Here is a 27,062-nt window from a genome sequence, read left to right on the forward strand (position 1 = left end):
ACACCCATGGCAAGAGCGGTGTACCCCAGTCCCCAGAGCTGCTGCGGCCTAGTGGTTGGAAACAGCTGGTCTAAATGATTTTTAAAGAATAATGTCCCAAAATTGCAGACAACGTGCCAGATGAAAGTTAAGAGCGCACACCCAATGAGCTATATGTGTAGAACTCAAGCAAACAGCCTTATTTATACCTTTAGAAAAACATCTTATACTCTCCAGGTGCTCATCTGTGTGTTCATTATATTTTATATAAATTTATTTTCAAGCTACAGAGACTGGAACTTTATTTCGTTAGGGCCATAGAATGGATTTAATCTTCTGATTGCAAATGAAAGCTACTGTTCCTTTTTATGCCATATGAAGTCTTTCCTCCTACATCCATAAACAAACTAAGGAAATACTAAGGCTATGTTTACACTTATATCACTAAAACTTTTATTGGTATGAAAAAAAATTAATGATCAAAACTGCCAGAGTGGATAGTGCTTTGTCGGCAGGAGACTCGCTACCGCCCCTTGATAGGGTTGGTTTAATTTTGTCATCAGGAGGGCTCTCTCCTGGCGACTACAAGCAATTGCACTGCATGCCTTACAGAGGCAATGCTTTAGCAACATGGCTATGCCACCATAAGCTGCACAGTGTAGACATAACTTATGACATAGGGTGCATTTTAATCTCTTCTCACAGATGTAAAATACCTTTTCTTTGCATTTCTCACAGTAGTATGCATTACTTCCCTCCAGAACTTCTCCTCTAACAAACTGATCCAATGAAATTTCCAGACTTTGACATGAAGTGACTCCTAGATTGAGTGCCATGAAGGCTTCCTCGCGCTCATACCTAGATTCGAGAGGGGAAAAAACATTAATGTATTAGAGAATGAAGCAAAACATATGTAGCTAAGATATGACCTCCTAAATAGAATAATCAATTGTTGGAGTAAAAGCTGGAAATCAAGAAATATGAGATTTATTCCCAGCTTTTTAACTGGCTTCTAAACGATGAGACAATTGCTTATCAGTTTTCATAAAGATAAATGGCCACTTCTAGGGAGTATAACTCAAGAAACTGTAGCTCCTTTCATAGTTGATCCTCTTTTAATATCCAAACTTCTTCATTTTTGTTGAGATTTCAGCTGATTACAATTTTTTTTACTCCTACCTGACCTTATAAGACAACCATGACTTAGAACAGATCAAATAAAAAATAAAATTCTATGTGGCCATCAACTACAGGCAGTCCCCGGGTTACGTACAAGATAGGGACTGTAGGTTTGTTCTTAAGTTGAATCTGTATGTAAGTCGGAACTGGCTCCAGATTCAGCCGCTGCTGAAACTGATCAGCGGCTGATTCCAGGAAGCTGGGGGCAGAGCAACTCTGCCTCGGGCTTACTGTAGTCAGCCGCTGGTCAGTTTCAGCAGCGGCTGACTTGGGGACGCCTGGGGCAGAGCAGCTGGGGTGCTGCTGGGTTGCTCCAGTAGCGCCGCTCCTCGGCGCTACTGGAGCAACCCAGCAGCACCCCAGCTGCTCTGCCCCAGGCGTCCTGATTCAGCCGCTGCTGAAACTGACCAGCAGCGGCTGAATCAGGACGCCTGGGGCAGAGCAGCTGGGGTGCTGCCGGGTTGGTCCAGTAGCGCCGAGGAGAGGCGCTGCGGGACCAACCCAGAAGCGCCCCAGCTGCTCTACCCCAGGTGTCGTGGGCAGAAAAGCCTGGTCTGCTGGGGGGGAGGGGGCACTAGCTGCGTCTCTCCCCCCCCCCAGCAGACCAGGGAGACGCGGAGCAAAGCCGCGGAGGCCGCCCGCAGTGGGACAGCTGCGGCGCGCCTGGGCTGTCCCGCTGCAGGCGGCCTCTGAGGCTTTGCTCCCCGTCTACCTGGTCTGACCAGCAGACCAAGGAGACGGGGAGCAGCTTTTCTCACCCCGGAGAACGCGGGCAGCGGGACCGCGGCTCATCTGGGCGTCCCGCCGCTCCCGTCCTCCGGGGCGAGAAAAGCCCCGTTCGTAACTGCGGAAGTCGGATCCGCGTAACTCGGGGACTGCCTGTAGTTACAGGGCTCTTATCATTTTCAGTTTCTATTTCAGAGCCACTAGTTAGAAAAAAATTGTGATGACCGATAAGGAATTATGAAAGATTTATTTTAGATTGGGAATGCTATTATAGGAGAAATCTAGACAAGGTTCTGGAAGCGTTTTAGTCATCAAGTGTTTATAAAGTACCATTTTGCTCTACTTTTTAAAACTGGAGACATCACATGATACTACACCACTAGGAGAAAAGGTTCTAAACTTTGTTCATATATTAATAGTATGAAAGCAATTATAAACAAAAAGGCAAAGTGGTCTTGAATTCTGGACCAGTAGGACACATGCCTAGAAAATTGTTTTACAGGGAAAATGATCAGTAAGTATTAAAAGGATTTGCAAGACTAAGATTAAGAGTTAAAAGTTTATCCCTCTACCCACATCTGTTACTTTAACATATTGCAACTGTCTTGACAGAAGCCAACTCCATGATTCAGTGATGTCCAACATTGTCTAGTTACTTACCTATGAGGACAGTCCTTACAGATCTTCTGATCTGAGTAGATGCCTTGAAAAGTATTCTTAAATATTTGATCTCGTCCTATTTTCTGTTCAAGATAGAAAGTTAAAGTATCAGCTAGATATTTTTGTAATGTATACAAACCAGCATCTTGAATTATTCCCATTTTAATCTATTGCATTAAAAACCCTAGGCTGGGCAAAGTACAAAAGCAGAAATTGAAGAAGTTAACTCATCACAATGTTAACTTACTTCATAGCGTGTACAGCAGGCCTGGGCAAAATACAGCCCGTGGGCCAGATCCGGCCTGCCAAGGCAGCAGAGAACCCCAGGCAGGCTCCCCTGCTTGCTCCGCACGCTACTCAGAAACATGACTGCTGGGCCCAGTTTGTGTTTCAAAACTGTAATCCCGGAGGGAACGGGGGAAAGTTTCAGGAGCTGCCTCCACCCCCCGCACAACGCCATTGGCCAGTTTCTGGCCAAAAACTGACCAATGGGAGTTGCCTGTTTGAATAACGGGCTGCCAAGAACCACTACACCTCCTCCCTTCAGCTCAATTATTCATACAAGCACACTGCCGGGCAAGTAGGCTGGCTGGGAAATATTTTAAGCTCTGCAAGCCCGTAGCTCTGCAGGCAGACAGGCTGGTAAGTCTCCTGGCCAGAGCCTGCCTCTGGCACCCCAGCTCCTCCCTTCCCCAACCCTCTGTTCCCTCCTCCCCTACACTCAGCATACCCAAACTCTCTGCCCCCCTCTTGCATTCATACCCCTTCCCAGATCTGGCACCCCAACCTCCTAGCCCAGATCACAATCCCCTCCAACCCCAAGTCACATCCCAAACCACTGCACTAGGTCACAACCACCCCCGTCATCCAAACTCCCACCCAAACTCCATTCTCCCACCTGCACCCCAAGCTCCCTTCTGCACCCAACTTCCATCCCAGACACCGCATATCCTCCATTAATATCATGGCAAAATGTGGCCCTCAACCACTTTTCAAAATCTTAAGAGTGCCCCCCCGTCAAAAATTATTGCCCACCCCCGGGGTAGGGAGTGCTTCACACCCCGTGATTTTTAGCGTTTCATACAAGCTATATGACCAAGATGCATCTTTTAAAAAATGTGAAAAGCAAGTCTGTCTAAAATTAACAAGAGAGTCTTCTATTTTAATCCCATTTAATCATTCCTCCTCCACATGTAATTTTGCCAGAGCTCAATCAATCATCCTAAAATCAAGCACGTGTGATTTTATGCCACATTAGAAGTTTTCAGGAAAGTTTAAGGCTAACAGGAACAGGCATTTGGGAAGAGAGGTTTTAAAGCTAAAAAAAAAAACAAGTTGATCGCCGCTGCTCACAGGTTCGCTGCAGTTTCCAAGGGGCAGTGCTGCATGGAGCTAGGGTCAGCTGGGTCTTCCAGCTGATCCTGGGCTCTCATAGTGCTTCCCCTTTGAATTGCTGCGGCGTCCTTTCAAAGGGGGCACACTGCACCAAGATGGGGTCAGCTGGGGACTCCAGCTGATCCCAGGTTTCAAAGGGGCAGTGCGTGCGATTAATCTCGCTTGACAGTCCTATATTTTACTAAAATTAAGAACTAAAGTATGGATGTAAGCGACTAATCGACTATCCAATAAGCATAGGCTTATCAGGTAGTCGAGTTGACTAGTTGCTTTGCTTTGTCAGAGCAGAAATGGGAGGGGGAGGAATAGAAGATGGTGCTGGGGGGAACCGTCTTAAAAGCTGGTTCTCCCCAGCATCATCTCACCATCTCTGCAGAGTGTGTGTGGCAGGGGAAGTAGAGGCACAGCGGGAAATAGCACGAGCGGAAACTGAAGTCCCTACGTGGCCAGTCTGACTGCTATGCCTCTGCCTTTTAAATGTAGCAAGGGCCCCGTGGGGCTCTTACTACATTTCAAAGGCAGACACACAGTGAGACCCCGGAGTAAGCAGGAACACAGGTTCCCACTGCGCCACCTCTGCCTTTGAAATGTAGTAAGAGCAATGGGTGGCTCTTACTATAATTCAAAGACAGAGGTGCATCTGGGATAGCAAGCGGCTCTGTCCCCCCCCCATTTTCGACTAATCATATAGTTGATGGAAATTCAATCGACTACTCAATTAGCTAATAAATTTAAATTTAACATCCCTAAACTAGACAGTAGTCCTTACTAACTTTCCAAAGGTGCAGTGACAAAAACCCAAGCAAAAACCCAACAGAAACACGCACACTGTTACCTTGAGGTATTCATCCATTTGATCTATAAGACTAGTGAAGAATTCATAAGCATCTTGTTGCTCTCGAACATAAAGTTCCTTATTCCACATCTTGAAGATCTATAAAGGAGCAAAAGATTCATTTTCCTACAGCCACCATTGTAAATAGTGAAATTCACATGTTTATGGCTTCTGTATTGTGTATTATATTTATTAGTTTAAGATAAACATGTTTAATTACTAGTAAAAATCATCAACATTGACATGTTTCACAACATCTGAATCCAAGTCCCAAATATTAACATGACTAGGACAGTTACATAGAATCATAGAACACTAGAACTGGAAGGGATCTTGAGAGATCATTGAGTCCAGTCCCCTGCCCTCACGGCAGGACCACGCACTGTCTAGCTCAGTGTTTCTCCATTTTTTTTAAAATATAAAGTACCCCTTTCTCAAAATAATAACTCCTCCTCTAAGTGCCCCCAATACCTATAGTTTTCAGACAATTTTTTTTCCTACCATTGCAACACATTTGTTTAAACAACTTAATTGTAGACAGGCCGGCGACGAAATTTTTGGGTGTAAAAAGTTCAAAAATAATAAAACACTGTAAAACTCAACAAAAATTCAGTTTTCTCCAAATTTCAGTTGTATTGACATACCTCCCCAGACTTCTCTCAAGTACCCCTAAGGGTACTCATACCACTGGTTGAGAAACACTAGTCTAGATCATCCCTGACAGGTGCCTGTCTAACCTACTCGTAAAATCTCCATCACTGGAAATATTTAAAACTCCTCCAGGCAATTTATTCCAGTGTTTAAACCACCCTGACAGTTAGGAAGTTTTTCCTAAAGTCCAACGTAAACCTGCCTTACTGCAATTTCAGCCCATTGCTTCTTGTCCTATCCTCAGAGACCAAAGAGAACAAATTTTCTTCCTCCTCATTGTAACACCTTTTTAGATACTTGAAAACCGCTATGATATCCCCTCTCTCTTCTAAACTAAATGTCTTCTCTTTTCTAAACTAAACAAGCCCAGTTCTTTCAGCCTTCCCTCACAGTTCATGTTTTCTAGACTTTTAATCAGTTTTGTTGCTCTTCTCTGGACCTTCTCCAATTTCTCCACATCTTTCTTGAAATGGGGTACCCAGAACTGGACACAATACTCCAATAGAGGCCTAATCAGTGCAGAGTAGAGCGGAAGAATGACTTCTGTCTTGCTTATAATACTCCTGTTAATTCATCCCAGAATCAGGTTTGCTTTTTCCCCCTAACAGTATCACACTGTTGACTCATGTTTAACTTGTCGTCTATTATGACCCCTAAATCCCTTTCAGCAGTACTCCTTCCTAGACAATCACTTTTCATTCTGTATGTGTAAAACTGATTGTTCCTTCCTAAGTGGAGTACTTTGCATTTTTCCTTATTAAACTTTATCCTGTTTACCTCAGACCATTTCTCTAGTTTGTCCAGATCATTTTGAATTGACTAAACAAAATAGAAATGATACCTTCCAGAAGTTCTCAGGTACATAATACTGCAATTTGCTTTCCATCAGATGGCCAAAGAGAGATTGAACTTGATAGAACACACTATCATCTGGATTGTCCATATCATCGTCAATTGAAAGCAATGCCTGGGGAGGTGACATCCATAACATGACTTATTTTCAAAAATATAACAATTTAAATTCTTAATACTTCTGTTACTACAGGCAGTCCCCGGGTTACGTACAAGATAGGGACTGTAGGTTTGTTCTTAAGTTGAATCTGTATGTAAGTCAGAACTGGCGTCCAGATTCAGCCGCTGCTGAAACTGATCAGCGGCTGATTCCAGGAAGCCGGGGGCAGAGCAACTCTGCCTCGGGCTTACTGTAGTCAGCGCTGGTCAGTTTCAGCAGCAGCTGACTTGGGGACGCCTGGGGCAGAGCAGCTGGGGTGCTGCTGGGTTGTGCCGCCTGGGCTGTCCCGCTGCGGGCGTCCTCCGCCGCTTTGCTCCGCGACTCCCTGGTTTGACCAGCAGACCAAGGAGATGGGGAGCAGCTTTTCTCGCCCCGGAGAACGCGGGCGGCGGGACCGCGGCTCATCTGGGCGTCCCGCCGCTCCCGTCCTCCGGGGCGAGAAAAGTCCCGTTCGTAACTGCGGATTCGACATAAGTCGGATCCGCGTAACTCGGGGACTGCCTGTACTGTCTGTTTAAACAAGACAAGTGTTTCTAAAAGGCAAAACTGAATTTGTGAATCAAAACCTGCATTTCAGATAACACTTTGCAGAGCTAAACACCACTCAGTTTTTATAACAATAAGAATCTATTTTGGGACTTGAATGAATTAACAATAGAACTAAATGAATATTTGTAAGATAATTAGACCAATTTTGCAGTGTTTGGCAAATATTTGATCAAAACCCCTTTTCTTTACTTAACTCTGATTTACAGTAAAATCAAAGAGTGGCAAAAAGCACTGGTCAGAAATTAAAAGTTAAATTTACCTCAGGGAGACCTGGCTGCATGTATAGCTGCTGGAAGACTGCATTCATATAACAAGTAGCACCACCATTCTTCAGCCCCACAAATCCTGATGTAGATCGACTGTCCACAGGTGGAAGATACTAATGGGAAAATTCACATTCCTCGGTATCAGTAGATTATAGGACAATATGGACTCCAATAGCTTATAAACTACTCTTTATTAATTATTGTTATTATATCAACAGCCAGCATACCTTTCTATAACTTAACATTTTCATACATGTCACTAAGCTCTGGGTCAAATTTGTGATAGCTATGCACGCAAATTTAGCTGTACAATCAATACAAGATACTTAAAAACAGTCTACAAAGTTGTGTACCTTTTAAATTAAACCAATCAGGAATTTTTAGGCAGTAATTTTACCAAGACAGATTCCAAATTGTGCTTGCTTTTGGGAAAGATATGTATTACTTTCACAGTGGTTTATCTCTTTAAAATGAAAGCCCTGTAACATTTGTGATGGGAACACAAATGGCTAAAAACAGTATTTTAAATCACACTGAATAATTTAAATTGCATCAAAACAGCTTACTTACATCAAACTCCTTGGTTAGTGCAGGATCTGCCTGATGGTGCATAGAAAGCAGCTCTTTTGTAATAAGCTGAAGATTGGAAGGTGAGCTATCAGCCAGCATCACTAGTACTTCATAAGCTGCTAATCGGCTATCCACTGTACTGCACCTAAAGAAAACCATAAGTGGGATCCATTCAGTATGTAGTCATGCACCATAGTTTTAAATTCTGGCAAATCTTGTTAGACTGTATAACCCACTTATAATTGCCAAAGGAAAACAAAATTAAAAGATGTTTAGTGACCCTCGGCTTAATAGTCTGATTCATAACTTGCTGTGAGAATTTTATTGCCTTGACCTGCACCAATGAATGCTACTCGTTTTGTGGGAAGAGATACATTTGTGCCACAGACCCTACACATGTCACTCGCTCTCATCTACGTGGTGACTTTGTGGCTAATATAGGACAGAAGGAAAACTGAGGATGTCCAAGAAAGGAGATCTAGTACACTTCCAAGGCCTAATATTCATTGCAGTAAGTGGGGTCAGGTTATGTAAATGCTCCAAAGATGGAAGGATGGGACAAGCAAACCAAAATATGTAGCACTGCAAAAACTAATTGAATATTGCTAATTAAAGAATTAGATTAAACAAACCTGAGCAAGCAGTTTTTTGGAAGAGACTATTTCTGTTTCTATTATTGGGAAAGCTAAAGCCAAGGCTCCACAACCCTCTATTACTAGTATTAGCTGATCACATATTGGACCAGACCCAATGCCCTCTTTCACAAAGAATTCAATTTCACAATAGTTATAGAAGCATTGGTGGCAACTAGGGTCATCACCCATGACTGAAACGTGAATGGCAAGAGACCCCATCTTGAACCCCCACTATCAGAAAGAGTCAACATCTCCTGTGTGTTTCAGGGGATCCACACTAACACTTGCTGTAGTCCAACCAATGTTAGTAATCTTGCACATTACTGCCTGGTACCTAGCCTTCCCTTCCTAAGCAAGAGCATCAAGAAGCAACAACAAATCCAAAACCAGTCTTTCACATTACTGAAGAGCTTTCACCATACCAACATATCTGCCACATGGGGTTCATGCCAGGGTTTAGTACAGAGATGGACCTTTTTGCTGTAGTGGAGCCTCTTTTATCCATAGGCAAGGAAAATGAAACCCTACTCCTAGATCTACCAATACTCCTGCCCTGCTCCCAAGAGGCAGCAGGGAAATAGAAGAGTACTTAAAGGGCTCATGCCCTTAGACTGAACCTAAGAATTACCATAGGCAGGCAACTGTTCCTTCATTTCCAGAGCCCTCACCTGCACAGTCCAGCCAGGTTTACCTCGTGCTATTCAACATCTTGATGCTGGGAGAGCTGGTGATGGAACATGCTAGCAGATACAGATACGCAACTCTACAGTGCCTTCACAAACAGCACTCTCTCCCAGTTCTCAGTGTTGAGACCAGTACCTGGAGAGATAGCAGCAGTCTAGAGCAGATCCTGGACAAGACCAGGCTGAGGTGATGCTCTTAAAGAGCAGAGCCTGAAAAGAATTTGTCTCCTCTGTAATGTTCTCCACTGTCAGGGGAATCTGCTCTCAAGATCTCTAACTCAATCTGCAGCCCTGGGTTCTTCGGAACAGCTGTTCTCAACAGGGGGTCTACAGAGCCATGCCACTACAACCTAGTGCTCCAATCCCTAACAGTTCCTGGTGGGTGCTGAAGCCAAAAGTGGTGCAGGGCTGAAGCTCCAAGCCACGGCATCCCCCACCCTCACAAGGGATGAAACCACAAGCCTCTGCTGTAGCCCGTGAGTGGTGTGGTGCTGAAGGCCCGAGCCCTGGCATGCCATTCTCTGGGTGGGGCTGAACCTGGGGTAGTGCACGGCTGAAATCCCAAGTACTTCTCCTGGGGGCACAAGAGTACTCCCCCTCCCCTCCAACTGCAGTGCCTTACTCAGAGTGGGGTAGTCCTGAGGGCAGCTTCACCCCACCACCTCCTCTTCCTCAGACCCCAGCCTCTGGCCAAATTCAAATGAAGCCAAAGTCAGACAGAGGCAGCTTCTCTTGCTAGTGGTGCCACGAGTGGGCAACCATGGCATTCCCCCATCTGCGGATGTGCCTGGGGCTGCGGCTGCCCCTCAGCTTCCAGCCTCCTTTGACTGCTCACGCAGCCCGTCAGAGCTGCCCAGAGAGGTGGTGACCTGATGAGGTCAGCTGGGGTAGGAGGTGGCATTTCCTGCCCTGGACCGTTCTGTGCAGAGCTGGCCCTTGCGCCTCCTCCTCATTCCAAACAGACATCAAACTACTCCTATTCCCCAAGACATCACTCCTGGCCTGGAGCCCCACCCCATCTCTCTCTCTGCTGGGCCCTGCAGCTTTTCTAGCATGTTGAGGGGGATCTCAAAGAAAAAGTTTGAGAACGTCTGCTTCAGAACATCCCATTGTTACTTGCTGTTCAAACAGCCACGATACAAAAGACACCATGTTTCAGCTGCAATTAGCCATAAGATTATGTCCCCTTCTATCAGACTCTGATATCTACACAATGATCCTTGTGCTTGTTCCACCTCCACCCTTCACTCCTGTAACTCTCAGCTACAAATAAAACCACAGTAGGCAAAATGTTCTAACTGGTACAAAATACAGTCACCCTTGCTTAGCACTATATGCACAAGGTGCACATTGCTCTGTTGTGCCATTTCTTGTACCAGCACCACACTGTATGCAGAGTCCAATTTAATACATTGTTCAAAGCACCCACCAAATAAGACTTCCTTTGCCTTTTCAACACTTCTATGCCTCTAGAACAGTGCCCTTTTTGATTTTTGAGAAACCCTCACACCCTCTTCAAAAAAGATAGCAGCAAACAACCCCCCCCTCCCCCGGAATTTCTTCACAACCCCCCTCCCTCCTCCCCCCCAGTTTGGGAACCCATGCTCTAGAACCATTAAATTGCTGACTGACATATAGAGACTCTGGAGTGCAAGAGATAGGACTTTCACAGAAGCTAGACCTAGATTCTGCAATCATCACCACAAGAAATAAGAGTAATCACAGACCTAACTGGCATTCAAAACTTAATACAAAACTCAATTTGTGGTCTCTCAATAAGGTCATCCCACACAGAAACCCTCAGCTATTTCTCCTAAAGGGCTCTATATGGTAAGCAGAAGCCTGTGGCAGCGAGCCTTGGAGCTCTACTAACCCGCACAGGACCTGAGCTATGCTGCTGCTAGGCATCAGAGCCTGAGCTGCAGTGTCTACGCAGCTACTTTAGCACTGCCCGTGGGCCCCGTGAGTATGAGTTTTCAGGCTCTGAGACCTGCAAACCTGTAAGCACCACAGAGACAATGGCAGCAAGGCAATGGCCGATGGTGGAGACAGGAAAACCCATGAATTCTTTTTCCATTTTGTTGACATGGTTGAAGATGAACACAGGATGAAGCTATGTTGATCAGTGTTCGCTTTTGCATAGGACAGTTTTTATGAAAATTAACAGAAGGGTGAGGCCCCTTTTTGTAAAGCGAAGTGGATGTTAACTTTCAATGCATGTGTTATGTAGCCCTCTCTCCGTTGTGATGAATATTCTTCAGCCTAGAGCAGGGCTCCTCAACTTTGGAAGCCCCTGGGGCCACAATGATACCCACAGCACATATCAAGGGCCACATCTTAAGCGCAGTTGTATATACATGCAAATATTTATGAAAATATCATCTCTCTTACTGACGGGCATGAAAAACAAAGATTAAAGCAAGACTACACAACACTCAGGCCCCATTTAAGTCAGTCCTGCTGATATTAATAAAATTTAATATTTACCCAATTTCCACCTATATGACAGCACTTGTGGGGAGGCTCTGCCACCTCTTGCTGCCCCCCCACCTCCTGGGAGCTCCTGCTCATGCACAGGCATGGCTTTTATCAGAGCTATGCTGCACAGCTCTGCTTCTGGGGAGGCTCCGCTGCCTCTTGCCGCCCTCCCTCCCCTGCCAGTTGGTAGCAATCAGGCAGGCGACCCGGGAAGCAGCTCAAGGTACCAAGGGCCACATGGAAAGGGGCTGTGGGCGCACGTGGCCCATGAGCCAAGTGTTGAGTAGCCCTGGCCTAAAGGATCCCCCTCCATCTCAAGGACAAGACACCATGCCTGATGGGTACAGCTCTCTGTAGTGTGTGAAGTTCTTTGTAGATTTGTAGGGCAAGTCCTTTGCAATTTAAAGATATTAATGGGAGTTTAAATGTACAATGGAATCGGCAAGCTTTGGTAGAGTATTATATCAAATATACAAGTACCTGATTATTAAAATACTCAAAGATGCAGCTAGAATATAAACCCACTGTACTCCCCCTCCCCCCCATTGCTTACAGTTCCAGCCTACGCTCTAGCTAGGAAAGAATGTGCACTGTGAATAGAAATGCAAATTAATTTGTTTACTTTGGATGAAAGTCCTGCTGACTGATGGCAGCACTGCCAGCTGGAGAATTGCTAGTCAGGATAATCCTAGATGCTCGGAAGAGGAAATCATCTAGTAGAGGTTTAATCAGAGATGAACCTGTAACAAAGCAAATCCACATCTAATATTAACTATTTACCTTATTACTATAGACAATCAAAGACTGTCCATACCAAGAAAGCCACCTATTTAGAATGTCACTATGCTAGGCTTTCAGTAGCAGCATGAACTACCCTATTTTCTTCTATCAGAGGGGTAGCTGTGTTAGTCTGAATCTGCAAAAGCGGCGAGGAGTCCTGTGGCACCTTATAGACTAACTGAAGTGTAGGAGCATAAGCTTTCGTGGGCAAAGACCCACTTCGTACATGAATCTGACGAAGTGGGTCTTTGCCCATGAAAGCTTATGCTCCTACACTTCAGTTAGTCTACAAGGTGCCACAGGACTCCTATTTTCTTCATTACTGATTTTTCAAATCAGACACTTGTAACTAGCAAAGGAAAATATGCTCAGAATTCCTATAATGCTGCAGCTGTGGTGAAGCAGCAGCAAAATTATACGCAGCCACAATATTGTTATTCTCCTGTACATTTCCTCCGACACGGACCATGGCAGAGAAAAATGTCTTTAAATAATTCATTTCAAACCCCAAACGAAATCCAAACTGCAATGAAGAACATGGTTACTAACTCAAGTAAGTTTATCCTTATAGCCCCTCTCTACTTCTCCTGAGACAAAATGGCTTCATTAAGTGTACACTTACAATGGTGTGTAGAATACAAACACTGCACACTCAGTTAGCATGGGTATAAACAGCAGTGTGAAAGGTGAAGCATGGCTTTGGTGAGTAAAGTGCTCTAAACGCTCAAACCCCATGTGCTTCTACATGCCCAAGCTACTATAGTTAGCAGCATAGCAACCTGCTGCCAGAGCCTTTCCCATCACAGTGAAAGGCTCCAGCAATGGAGAAAGCTCCAACAGTTCTCCACTATCAGACCTTTCACTGAGGCATGTAGCTTCACACAGTAGGAACAAGTATGGATAAACGTTGCCTATCACTGCTGCACGTAGCTACCTACGTGTTTAGAACCTGTACTCTACGTGCCATCATAAGCATGTATAGCCAAAGACACTATCTGCTCCTTTATTAAACAAAGCCAGATACCATCACGTGATAAAGAGTTCAAACTTAGGTTGGTTTATGTGCTTTGGCATACAAAAGTATACTTACCAAGCAATTCCTTTTCTGTCCCACACAGTGAAAGAAGAGTCTTAATGAGTCTCAAGTGGCCTGCTAATAAAATGTTGTCAGCTTCACTGGTCTCACACTCAGCTGTGCGGTTGGGTTCAAAATTATCTAGCCAAGTGATCTCATCTTCTAACATGAGAGCTGGGCTGATCTTCAACTGCTCCATTTCAGAGGCTATAAAATAAACAGAGAAAATCAAAATACAGACACATGATGAACTTACAAACTGATAGAGAACCCCAAGAGTTTCACAGCTTTCATCATTAACAACAGATATGGAACACGAAAAGTAAATAGCAGGTGTTTAGGTATGCAGCCTGTTAAAAAGCTCAGGAAAACCCCAGCTCACCATCAACTTATTGATGTTGATTGTCAATTGGCCAAAAGAAATTTAGCGCGCACACACACACACACACACACACACACACACACACACAAGAGGGGAAATGTACATATCTGTACAACTACAGTTAATATATAACCATGTGTAGGAAAAAGGTGAAATAAGTATAAATCTTAGGGTGAGCATTTTAAAATGTATATTCCCAAGTTAAGCTTTTAATTTCATAGTTAGACATCTAAGCTGAAGGCCACAAGTGCTAAGTATCTCTGAAAACCAGGCTAGACCAGGAGGCAGACAAGTGTCATAGCCTGACAAGATGGGGGAGGGATATAAGCAGCAAAAGGCAAGAAGTAATTTTGTAAGAAAGGATGAGAACCTTAAACTGAAAAACATTAAAATCTACAGCTAGGCAAAATAAAGAAGTAGTGAGCTAGGATATGGGCAGGGGCAACTAGTTTTTTAAAAAGCAAATATAAAGGCTTGTGTTTCCTGACAATGTCTAGTCTACTTAGACTACAAGCTCTCAGGGGCAGGGAATTAGCTTACAGGTCTAAATGCTTAGAACATATCTGGTTGCTATATAAACGTAGGAGTTTTCGCTCCAACCTGCAACACATACTTACAAGTGAGGTCGTCCAGTAACTGACATCTCAGGTCAAAATACTCTGTACACTGGGATAAGAGTCTAAAAACAAAGATGAGTAATTACTAATGGGAAGAGAGTTTTTAAGTAAGTCTAGACCTCAGAACATTTGCTTTGCCACGTGCCTTCCATCCACCCAAACAATTATTATAGATTTACATATTTATAACTCCACATACACACCTCTAACTTCTAAGCAGATTTTTTCATAGAAGCCCCTTTTTGATTTTGGGCTCATTATTCAATTTTTCTTTCCTCACCTCACAAAACTACAAACTAGATGACCACATAAAGTTGACAGTAAGATAAGGTGTTTCAACGTAAGTTAGTCTTTATCATGGTGGACACAATTTTCATTTCAAAATTAATGCTGAATAACATTTCTTGCTATTAAATCGTGCATGGCTGGAAGCACAAAGTGGCACATCGGGCTACATACAAAATGTGAAGTTTACAACCAAACATACAAAGATAGTAGACTCTAATGTTCACAGTGTTCTGTAGACAGTACATTTAGTAAGTCTGACTGGTGCGGTATAGTTGACTGTTGCAGTTATATCTACTTCAGACTTCAAAGATTTCTTCAAAGATGAAAGTACTTAAGGCAAAAGCCTTTTTTAAAAACTTGCCTTCCTTTCTGAATAGACATGCATGTAACTTGCCTCTGGTTGATTCCTCTCATGATGCTGGTTGGTGACCAAAGTGGTAGCTGGGCAGTGAGAATGACACTCAAGAGAAACTGGTTTGGTTTTTGTACATCTGGGTGAGTTGATGTGTCTGTCTGACTAAGGGTATACAACTGGTCACAGGCAACGCGACGAATCTGAAACAAAAGCATTTTAAATACTCTGTATTTCACTTTCCCCAAGATATGCTGACTTTGATTATAAACCTATAACAGAATTGCAAGTTAGAACTAGACTGGGGGGCTCACCAAGTGTGGCTTTTAGTCCCCCTGTGGTCAAGTTGTTTATAAATTTGCTACTGCCTCTGAGCTAATTGCTTGTGCTTTTAGATCCATAGTTTTTTGTTTCAACTCTTGCAGATGAGCCCTTCAGGGGAATGTTTACAAAGCATACTACACCCCATATAATCCTTTCACATCCCAAGTTAAGCAGCACTGGATGTGAATCAATACTAGAACGAGAGATCTGTAAAGAGCCAGCAAGTGCTGTAGAAGCAATGCTGGAAATTTGATAGATGGTTTCTTTCCTCCCAGTCAGTATCGAATCATGTGCAGATTGGTGCCCTCCTTTGGCTGAGATGTTAAAGCAAGGTCCTAATCAATTGTAGTCTTGAAAGTACTATGGCACTATTCTCAGATAGGAATGCTGGACAAATTCCAACTGGAGTAACTGTACTCTGTCAACTAAACTCCCCTTAGCCCTAAATTTAAAATATGGCACCAGTGCTTGCAGGAGAGACACCATCATTTGTCCTTTTCATGTGTGTTCATTTTTTAAAATTGTATCCTTTGGTATATATGGTTGTGACTATTTTCTTCCACTATTTGATCTGAGGAAGTGGGTCTGGCCCACGAAAGCTCATCATCTAATAAACCATCTTGTTAGTCTTTAAAGTGCTACATTGTCCTGCATTTTGCTTAGCTATAAGTTTGTTCTCAGTTGAGTCTTGCCTCAAAGGTGATGGACTACATTTAAGTGGACGGTGATATAATAGTTATATACTAGGGATGTAATAGTATAGCCGAATAACCGATTAGCAAAAGCTATAGACTACATGCATTTCCTCGCCACCCCTTGCCAGTAAATTTTTTAGCAGGCTGGCTAGCAGCCCAGCTCAGTCCCAGTTTGCAGTGGGCCCTGGACCTCCACTGCGGCTCTGCATTTAAAGTGTACTAGGAGCCAAGTGGGCAGGCAGTCCGGCCCAGTTCCAGATTGTGCCAGGGCCAGGAGCTCAGACCATCCCTCTCCCCCCGACAGCAGCTGCCTGGGGACTATAGAATAGTCGACTAACCGATAAGAATTAATGAGGTTAATCGACTATTCAATTAACCGATATTTAACATCCCTACTATATACCATTTATATCAAATATCTAAAAGGGTGTCACAAGGAGGAAGGAGAAAATTTGTTCCTCTTGGTTTCTGAGGACAGGACAAGGAGTAATGGGCTTAAAGTGCAGCAGGGGAGGTTTAGATTGGACATTAGGAAAAAATTCCTAACTGTCAGGGTGGTCAAATATTGGAATAAATTGCCAAGGGAGGTGGTGGAATCTCCCTCTCTGGAGATATTTAAGAACAGGTTAGATAGACATCTGTCAGGGATGGTGTAGACGGAGCGTGGTCCTGCCTTGAGGGCGGGGGGCTGGACTCGATGACCTCTTGAGGTCCCTTCCAGTCCTATTATTCTATGATTCTATTGTATTAAGATAATCTAGGAAATTTAATAAAACAGTATCAATACAACATTAAAATTTTAAGGTCAAGCATCCAAATGCCAAGAAACCCCAAATATTTATGGTTGCTCCTGCGATGTTCACTGGACCATAGTGAATATGATACATATTTTGCAATATATTAATAGAAAGTAACAAGGACTGTAAACAGACAAGGGAAAAGGCAAAAGCTACTTATCATAAAATATACAGCATGTGCTATGTGACCAAATTAATGTGTTTGGCACAACCTTGATTTTCAGAATATCCAAACTTTTGCGGGCTTACTCTCAATTGCATAGAAAAACTAATGCTTGGAGGCTTGTGTGTTTAACTATATGTTTCACAGGTTTGAGTGAGCACCTAAGGCAGGAGTGGAAAATATTTTTTGATGGGGGGGCCACTCCAAGATTCTGGAAAGTGGTTTAGAGTCGCACTCTTCCAGGATATTAATGGAGGAATTCTGGGGTCTGGGATGGAGGTTGGGTGCAGAAGGGAGGTTGGGGTAAGGGATTGGGGTACAGGAGGGAGAAAGGGGTCTGGGAGGGAGTTTGTGAAGGAGGCAGTTGTCCTAGGGTGTGGGACTGGGATGCAGGAGTTTGGGATGTGACCAAGGGTAGGAGGGGACTGTGATCTGGGGCAGGAGATTGGGGTGCCAGATCTGGGAGAGGGTATAGGTGCAGGAGGGGGCTGGGGTGCCAGAGACAAGCTTTGGCTGGGAGGCATGTAGCAGAAACCTGAGGCAGACTGACTGCTGCAGGTTGCTTGCTGTTCCACGTGGCTCAGCTCCGAGCATGAGAGGGTAGGGGAGAGGTGACGAGGAGAGAGGGAGAAGGCTTCCTACACTACCCCTGCTCCCAGCAAGAATTCTCAGTTCCTATTGGCCGGAAACTGACAGATAGGTCAATGGAACCAAAGAGATTTTGTTGGGGGGTGGGAACAGAATGAGAAGTTTCCCTTTTCCCTCCCCAGCCCTCTTGAGTGGAAAACTGCTGGCTTTTTAAAATGTGAACTGATCTCTGGCTAAGGGTTCTGGCGAGGTGGCCGTGGGTCGGTTCTGGTGGCTTGGTGGGCTGGATTGAGCCCCTGGCAGCCTCTTGTCCACCCTTGACCTAAGGATTCATATGCTTCTCCAAACCTCTTTGGCTGGAAAGCTAACATCGGTCCCTTGTGAGATTCTCAGACCTGATTGGTAAAGTGACAGTTTTAGCTTCAGTCCTTCCCCAAATTGAGTTATTTTCTTCAAATTGGTCAGCATCATCTTAACTTTCAACAAACATGGGTGTGATACAATGCAAGCAGACTTAGAGTGCTTGGTAAATATCCCAACATGGAGAAAATTAGGTAGATAACCAGTTAAGTCCCCCCCACTGAAAAATATAAATATCTTCAGTTATCACATTGGAAATAGAGCACTTGGTGTTCAACTTGCCACAAATCCCCCCATGAAGATGGTTTGCAGGGAGGAATCCAGGGCAAGGGAACACTACCTTATGACAACTAGTCACACATATGGAAGCTAACAAATCAAGATTATATTCTCATAGTATGACAATACCACAAAGGTATACTTTTTAACAGACGGGGATGAATATTGCAGTAAATGACGTCTGACTGAGTAATATACAGAACACATTCTGATATCGAAAGGGCTGAATGAATATTTTTGTCCGAGACCATTAATGGACGCATGATGTTATATTTCAGTGAATGACTTAGAAATCTTAATTGCAGCCTCTGACCTCAGCACTTGGTGAGCCAAGAAGAATGTCAATGATGAAATCAGCAACACAAGGCAAGCTGTAGAAAGATCCTAAAAATGAAACAATTGCAATCATTTTTTGGGCAATGGAACTTGTTAAAAATATAAACAATTGATTATTTAATTTATATTCATGTATTAAATACCACTAGAACAAAAATATCTCGCCAACACCAAGTATGGGAGATCTATGGGAACGGAAAAATCTTCGTACATGGTGATTTCTCCCCCTCCATAGATTGTGGATTATGAATATAAATATGACAGTTCCTCTTTATTCCCATTAAAGGTTTCAGCCCCTCTGTATATGAAGGCACAAGTGCTAGTGAACTGATTTACTAGCCCAATGGTTGAATTTACAGCTACGCAAACTGAAATGAGAGTTGGGGGAGATAGTGTAAAAACCAGGAATTTGTAATTAAAACTTAAGAAAAATAATAGCAATAAGTAATGCAGCATGTCTATGCTAGCAATACACTAGAGGTAATTTATCACTAAAGCAGACAAACCCAAACATTTCAGTTTCATTTGCTCTCCTTATAGATATCTCTCAGAGGTATTAAACCTACTGTTTATCATCCCAAAAGCACTAGATCTAAAGCAAAATTACATATCCTAATTACCCTGATAAATGTATAAAAGTACCTGCAGGCCACCTAACATTAAATCTCACAAAGAAAACTAACAGACTGAAAGCTTGCTATCCTTTAAAAAAAAAAAATCATGTCTTCAAATTGAAATGCTTCAATAAGAGCAAAAAATCAGTAAGGAGGAAAGCATAAAATGCATAAATCCATCTTTAAACCCTGACTCCCCACTAATTACATTATACTGAAAGCATGAACTAATCAGAATCTACTCCATACCCAACTGCTGACTGCGTAACTGTAGGCATGTAACTAACAGAGACAAGGCCTCGCCAGCAATCAGAGCATCTTTGGTTGATACAGACTGTTGTCTCACACAGATTCCGGCATGGAGTGCTGTTGGCTCTCCTTCACTTCCTGAACTACAATTGCTTCCTGTGTTAGATAAGAAACAACAAAAATAATAATCAGTGTGATTCTTAAAGATTTTCTGATCAACATTTCTCCTCTAAAAAGGACTTGAAAATTACTTTTAAGTACACAATAAGTACTGTGGATTTAAGTAGTTCATCTTCTAGGAACTCTAGAAGTATTACGCAACTGGGGTAAGTTGAGAGCATTTTGTTTATAGACTAAATAATGCAGTCTCAACTATGAGTGGCATACCTGAGCTGCTAAGTCTGTTTCGAATCCCAGCAGGAAATAAAGTGTTACTTTCTTTGATTGGTTGGCTGCTCCCCACTAGGTCAAGTCGTCCTGCAGCAGCAGCCCAAGAAAGTCGCATGAAGCAAGCCACTGTAGATGTGAAATCATTTACCTCCATTGTCTGAAAAAATAGGAAAAACTGGTTACTTTTGCCACAACCAATAGCCTCTTTTCCCATGAGGAAAGGAGGAACCACAAGGTTTTTCCATTATTTTGTTCTTTGCCTATGGCACAAGAATTTTTTGCTTATATGAAAGGTTAATATGGCTTCTTGAAAGCCAGCCAGCACTGTCTTTGAAACAAAAAGAAGAATCACTAGAGAAAGACTCCCTTCCTGCCATCTGGAGCTAAGCATGCTATTTTCATCCTGGTAGGAAAGCACCAACTGAATCTTCAATGAAGCTCCTATACATGCAGTTACTTTACTAGCTACAGGTCAGCAGTTCTCAAATAGTGATCTATAGCCCCCTGAGTCTGCAAGCAAGTTTTAGGAGGAGTTGCCAAGCAAGGCAATATTAGATTTGCTGGGGCTGAGGGCAGAAAATCAAAGCCGCAGGATTGAAGTAGAAGCCTGAGCAATGTAGCTGGGGGGAGAGGAGGGTCGTGATGTGGTGGCTTTTATACGTGGAAAACAAGTTGCAGCCCATATGGGCTGTGGAACTGGGGGGTGGCGGGGCCGGAAGGAGGGAAAGAAGGGGGAGAATAGAGGGGAGAAGGAAGTGCTCAGAAAGAAAGATTGAAAACCCCTGCTATAGATCACAACCCAGGCAGTTTCTTTAAATTTGACAATAGGAAAATGGGTCAAGTTTTTCCTTATATAGCAGAGAGTTTTAGTATCTGGCCACTCTCAGATTAATCAAGAGGAAATTCTGATTCCTGATGGTTAAGACCATCATGTTAGAAGTGTTCTCAAGCTATTGCTCACATTTCGTTGGCTTCTGGTCACCCCTCAGTTGTGCTTTCTGAGACTGTACAATGAAATAAGTAACAACTCTTTCCTGTGAATATGGTACAGTGTGACAATAAATATCATACAGAAGAAAATGAACAGCAAAGCCCAATATTACATTTGAGTATCTTCAAATATCCCTGGTAGGGCAGTGTGATTAGCCACCTACTGGTTTACTTCTTCAGTGTGTTATAGACCTTTCAGAGACTCATTGTAGTTAAAGATAAAAGTCAGGGTGAGAGTTAGGGACGAGGATCTGGATTCTCTCAAGCTTTGAGAGGAGATCTGGGCATGAAGAACCAGTTTCATAGATCTACTTATGTTAAACTCCAGAAATGAAGAGCAAGTTTCACCTTCGACTCTACAGCACACTGTTATAGCTTCAACGTTCACTCACTTGTATTGCAACCCGGGCTGCAGGTATGATCTCTTCTACCCTAATGGAAGACCTGTCAGAAACTGACAGCTGTCGGTAGGATGACTTTTCAGGTGTTCCACAAATGGACATCTGTCTGCTAGCTTGCCGGCTCACATTACGGAATGGGCGTGAGGACAGCGCTTCTACCCCATCTTTGATGATATCCTCATCTAGTAAGGTAGGCAGGGTTTGGCCAACAAGTAAGAACCTAAACACACAAAGAAAAGAGTCATGTTTATTTTTGAAAACTGGGTGATCCGAGTTTTAGTATTTCAGTTACATTTTGAGCTCACAGGCCAACTACTAAAATAAATGCAAGTAGCATTACTGCAAATTGAACCTCTCTAGTCCTGAACTCTCTGGCATGGCAACAGCTGTGGTCCATCATGATTTTAGTTAACCAGATGTCCACTTATGGGTGTGGCCAAGTTCCCTGTAGTCCCATAAAGTTTGTTTACAATCACCAGTCCTGGCTCTCAGTGTTCAGTGCTGTTATTTAGCTCTAATTTACCCGTACATGTCTTTTAAGAGCCCAGAAAGCAGTGGAAGTGTTGGTAATGCTGCTAGACAATACGGACTTCCCATGGTTCAGCAAATTTTCAGGTTAGGCACTGGTCAGATCTTGATGGTACCGGACTAGAGTGGTTCAATTAGTAGTGGCCTTATATACAGTGAAAGGCAATCTCCTACCTTGCAAGTTGCAGGCAGATGGAATAGACACCCTGTCTTGTTTCATAGTCCACTTCTGATGGGATGGAGTCTCTCTGCATCACGTTCACCACCAAACTTAAAAATAAGAGACACTATTTGATAAAGTTATCTAAAAAGGAGATGGTGGTGGTGGAGATAATAATTAGTTTTAAGTATTTTTCCCTTTTCTCAATGATTTAGTGCTGACAGAAGCCCTAGACCAGGGGTGTCCAAACTTTTTTCAAAGAGGGCCAGATTTGAAGAAGTGAACATGCGTGAGGGCCGTCCCCGCACTCTCAGCCCCAAGGCGGAGGGCCCGCAGGGTCGGAGGCGGGCGGAGAGCACAGGGCACGCCGGCCTCACAGCGGCCCAGGGGCAGGGCGAATCCGCAGCCAAGCGGGGGAGCGGGGCTGCGGACGTGCCCTACAGGGCAGGCTCTAGGACTGCGGAGGCCATGGGCGGCGGCGGCGCGGCCGGAAGCAGCGTGCTGGGCGCGCCAGTTCAAAAGAGCGCCGGGGAGCCAGGAGAGGGGGAGGAAGCGGGGGCCATATTAAATCGGAACACGGGCCGCAATTGGCCCGCGGGCCGGACTTTGGACATGCCTGCCCTAGACCGATACCTCTGGAGATAGAGATCTCTATTTTCCCCTCATTACAAAGGACTCTGTGATCCACACGTGAAGTGTGCTGTAAGAGCAAAGTCGTATCATTCAAGGAGTACTGCGCGCTGCAAGTTTTTCCTAAAATACCTGCTGTAATGCCACTCTCACCAGGAGTGACCATCCTTATGGAGTCAATGGGCCAGGGACAGAGCCACTTGTGGCAGTGGGACTGGGGCTGGCATCTGGCAGCCCGACTTGGGCTGGAGCTTAAGTTGCAGGTGGCAGCAGCCTGACCGGAGCCAGGACCAGAGCTTCCTGAGGCAGCAGGACCAGGATTGGCAGTGCTGGTGGCAGCCTCGTTGGGGCCAACGTCCAGGGCCGAGACTGGCAGTATGAGGGACAGAAACGCCAGTGGTGGGAAGGGGACCTTCCCTGGTCTGGCAAAATCCCTCACTTGGAATCAGTCAGGTCCCAAAGGTGCTGGATGAGGGGGGCCCAACCTGTACTATAATCAGTGTGTTGGGGCCTATTACAGAAACTATAAAATTATCACTGATCAGAAAGTTAGTGTAAGTTCTAACCTCAAGCCTCCTGCTCTAAGAAAGTTTTCACAGAAAGATTTGGCACAATTTCTTGCCATTTCATCATCCGCAGTTGGCATCAGTTTGGAGCTCAGTACCTGAAACACATTCAAGTGTGCATGTTTCATAACTGCGTTATACAGAAACTACAGCATCTCTGAAGTGGCGCCCAATATACCCAGAAAGGTAGTCTGACCCTAAGACTGAGCATTTCCTGTTCTTTCAGTAATTCAAAGATAGGGCCTCAAAAAATCTGATTCATAACGAGCCAAACAATATTTTAAACCCATGACTGATATAATAATGGCTGATGTAGTTAAAAAAAGAGAGAAGAGTCTTGGCTCACATGTGAAATGCTCCTTCAGGCTTAATGTAGGCTTCAGGAGGGTTAGAATTCTATCACCTTTCTAGTGAAGATGATGTTACTCCACAGAAACAACAACTAGTAAATAAGAGCTCCCAAGGGTGAGGTTTTTATTTTATATTTCTACTTTTATTTTGTGTGCAAAAAAATCAAGAGGGTCCAAGAAAAGTTATGGCTTTTAGGAACTTCATGATTATACTATCCTCTCATTTGCAATAATGTACCCTTCCCAGCGGTGAGTGTGAAAATGCAACGATGATCAGAAAAGTGGCCACATGGGGGACTTGTGGTTTGACAGGTGAAATTCTCATGTGCATTTTGAGTTAAATGATAGAAAAATTGAATACAAGGTTGGTTTGTTTTTTACTATTCACTTACTCTAACTGCAAAACCTCCACTATGACAATCTATAAATCCACGTGCCAGAAAGAACACATCTTCACTTTCAGTTCCCTGCAACGTTCCATAAGATTCCATGTTTGTGACTATGACTCAGTAACAAATTTGCAGAGCCATTTTTCAGTAAATAGTCACACTAATATTCCTGAGTGGATCCCTGTCTTTAATAGCTTTAGCAGACTAACAAATAGGAGGGATTAAAAATATGCTGCCTTGTTAGAAGAAAATATTTTCCATTATACTTGACAAAATGTCAGGAACTAATCCACTAACATAATCCATTTAAAAATAATGAGTAGTCCTATGGCACCTTACAGACTAACACATTTGACAAACACAAACAAAGGGTTTTGCCCACAAAAAAGCTCATGATACTAGCTACATGTTTTGAAAGTCTTTTAAGTGCTACCAGACTATTTGTTGAATAATAAATGTGTTAGTCACTAAAGTGCCACATCTACTCGTTTATCACAGAGCCACCCCTCAGACTGAAATCCATTTAATTATCGGACCTAGGATACAGGCTTGCTTCTCCATAAGCCTCAGGGCTGGGAAAGAAACGTTTTGTAACTTATTTGCTCGGAAGTGAAACAGAGTGTTTCTTACCTCTAAATTGTAGAGCACTCTAAAAGTGGACATGCCAGGAGCAAAAGATCTAAAGAGACTTTCCAGTATCGAGCTAGCACTGGGCTGGTGTTGATGCTTTGAAGACAAGGATGGGGATTTTGAAGACTGAGAACTTGATTCTGGCAGCAGCGTTTTCTAAAAGGAACAAGCAGAGATATAAACCTACACTTTTAGGCTACATCTCCACTTGCTGTGCTGGAGATCGATCTTCCAGTGTTTGAGTTAGTGGGTCTACTAAAGACCTGCTAAATTGAACGCTGAGGGTGCCCTCCATTGGTGCCGGTACAGTAAAACTCCATTGGTCCGGCATCCAATGCTCCAGCACTCCTGATGGTCCAGCACCATCGGGAACCCAGAAGGGATCCAGGCAGCCGGACGATTGGAGCTGCTCTGCGCCCGGCTTCCCTGATTCAGCCGCTGCTGAAACTGACCAGCAGCTGAATCAGGGAAGCCGGGGGCAGAGCAGCTGGGGTACTGCTGGGTTGGTCCCGTAGCGCTGCCTGTCAGGGCTGCGGGACCAACCCAGCAGCACCCCAGCTGCTCTGCCCCAGGCATCTCCAATTCAGCCGCTGCTGAAACTGACCAGCAGTGGCTGAATCAGGGACACCTGGGGCACAGCGGGACTATCAGAAGGGGGGGGGGGGGCTATGAGGGGTCTGGGGCAGCATCCCCTCCACCCCACCTCAGACCCCTCATAGCCCCCCTTCCGATAGTCCAGTATATCTGATAATCCGGCACCCCCTGGTTCCTAAAGGTGCTGGATTATCGGAAGTTTACTGTACTCCCTGCAGTTGTGAGGAGTAAGAGAATCCAACAGGAGTATTTGCGCCATTGACCTCCCACTATGAAGATAGCGCCAAGTTCATCTTAAGTTATGTTGACTCCACTACATTATTTACATAGCTGGAGTTACTTAACATAAGCCCACCTTCTGGGTCTAGTATAGATTTGGCCTTAGAATATCACTGAAGAGAAATAGGTCTTGTATAGCTCCAGAACAACTCCCCTCCACCTCTCTCCCAGCCACCTGGAAACAAAGCATTAAAACCTCAAGACAGGATTACACTACCCCAAGAAGTTTTACATAACTTGAAGACTCCACAAATGAATAGCCAACAGAGTATTACAAAATCTCAAAGTTACACATTTCTTTTTAGCCTTAGAGGCAAGGACTTAATGTGCTCTTAATCCGTACCTTTCTTCCTAGTGAATCTAGTTGGTCAAGTGCTTCCTGAATAGCTGGGTCAGTAGGAATCAACAACAGAAGCTTCCGTACACGCAAAGTTATCCTGGAAAGTTCAAAGCAATTATTCCACACAAGATAGGTCTCACTCAGCTTCATACTGGACAAGAGTCCACATAAACTGGTAACAATTTTTATTAATATAATTACCTAGAGTTTCAACAACAATATTTCTCCATGGTTTAATAACTCTTTAGCTTGCTTACCTTGGCTCCTCTAGGTTAGCAAGCTGGTAAAGCATGTCAAAAACATTACACACGAGAGCCATCACTACTCCCGGGAGGGATTTCTCCTGAGAATTAAACAAACACAATTATAAAGGTTTTCCAATCCCACCCCCTCCGCAAGCTATTCTGTGGGATTCTGTTGAAGAAAATGTCCCAGGGATCTCTCAGATACTTTCTAGTCCAAGACATAATTTGAATTCCGATACATGCAGATATGAGATGGGGCGGTAACACTGCATGGTGACAGCTACATCAGACAAAATATGCTCTCTCAGCCAACTATTAATTATGAATTGGAGAGCAATGGCAGAGTGATGGAGCTTGACCTCTCCCTGAGATTTTTAGTTTAACATATCTGAGCTTAACTGATACAGAGAGTTTCCCCCCCCAAAAAAAACAAAACAAAACAAAAAAAAAACTCAGTTGGCGCTACAATTAACTGCCCACAAATCACCACATGAGTTTAAAGTCAAATGCAAATTTTAAAAAAATTAAAATTAAAGTTTAGTAAAAGACACTGAAGTAGTGAGTAATACATAGCAAACAGCACACCTGAGACTGAATATAGCTTTTAAATCCAGTTCATTTGCATTGCAATACAAAAAGGTAATACCTTTTTAATTACTTGTTTAAAATCAAAGCACCATTAAAAAATGTTTGTCCTAATCTCTGATTTTTTTTAAAGGTGTCTATTTAATGCTCAGAATCAACAGTTACGTTAGCCCAGGTCAAAGTATTATGACCCATACAGTATGTGGCCACTGCAAGAGCTTTTCCATGCAGCTCTGGTCAAAGGATTTCACTGACTGAAAATGCCCCAGTTATTTCATTCTCTTGGTCTGTCAAAACATGAACCACCCTGACATGTCCTGCTATTCCAATCCTAAGTAATCTGAGATGAATCTGGCCTTGAGTATTGATTTTGTAGTATAACCAAACACAAGCCAAACTCTCTCTCTTTAATTCTGTATATAGCAGAATCTGAATAATCAAATCTCTGGAAGCAAAGGACTACAGTTT

At 43.7% G+C, this 27,062-nt stretch overlaps 1 protein-coding gene across 6 annotated transcripts in view; it reads right to left on the bottom strand.

The window, feature by feature from the left end:
* Positions 1–27,062, bottom strand: part of USP24 (ubiquitin specific peptidase 24) — a 114,644-nt gene that overhangs the window by 26,465 nt on the left and 61,117 nt on the right. For all 6 annotated transcript variants that reach the window (XM_075936049.1, XM_075936047.1, XM_075936046.1 and 3 more), the window contains exons 28-46: positions 26,022–26,107; positions 25,768–25,861; positions 24,552–24,707; positions 23,183–23,280; positions 22,001–22,096; positions 21,290–21,518; positions 19,905–20,064; positions 19,518–19,673; positions 18,632–18,702; positions 15,155–15,315; positions 14,473–14,534; positions 13,489–13,680; positions 12,241–12,358; positions 7,823–7,967; positions 7,246–7,365; positions 6,267–6,392; positions 4,775–4,873; positions 2,545–2,627; positions 696–837 (exon numbers count right to left, since the gene is read on the bottom strand). In XM_075936049.1, the coding sequence (XP_075792164.1) occupies positions 696–837; positions 2,545–2,627; positions 4,775–4,873; positions 6,267–6,392; positions 7,246–7,365; positions 7,823–7,967; positions 12,241–12,358; positions 13,489–13,680; positions 14,473–14,534; positions 15,155–15,315; positions 18,632–18,702; positions 19,518–19,673; positions 19,905–20,064; positions 21,290–21,518; positions 22,001–22,096; positions 23,183–23,280; positions 24,552–24,707; positions 25,768–25,861; positions 26,022–26,107 (2,394 nt within the window). The remainder of the gene's footprint in view (positions 1–695; positions 838–2,544; positions 2,628–4,774; positions 4,874–6,266; positions 6,393–7,245; positions 7,366–7,822; positions 7,968–12,240; positions 12,359–13,488; positions 13,681–14,472; positions 14,535–15,154; positions 15,316–18,631; positions 18,703–19,517; positions 19,674–19,904; positions 20,065–21,289; positions 21,519–22,000; positions 22,097–23,182; positions 23,281–24,551; positions 24,708–25,767; positions 25,862–26,021; positions 26,108–27,062) is intronic.

This window comes from Pelodiscus sinensis, chromosome 9 (assembly GCF_049634645.1).
Source record: "Pelodiscus sinensis isolate JC-2024 chromosome 9, ASM4963464v1, whole genome shotgun sequence".
Taxonomy (NCBI): domain Eukaryota; kingdom Metazoa; phylum Chordata; order Testudines; family Trionychidae; genus Pelodiscus; species Pelodiscus sinensis.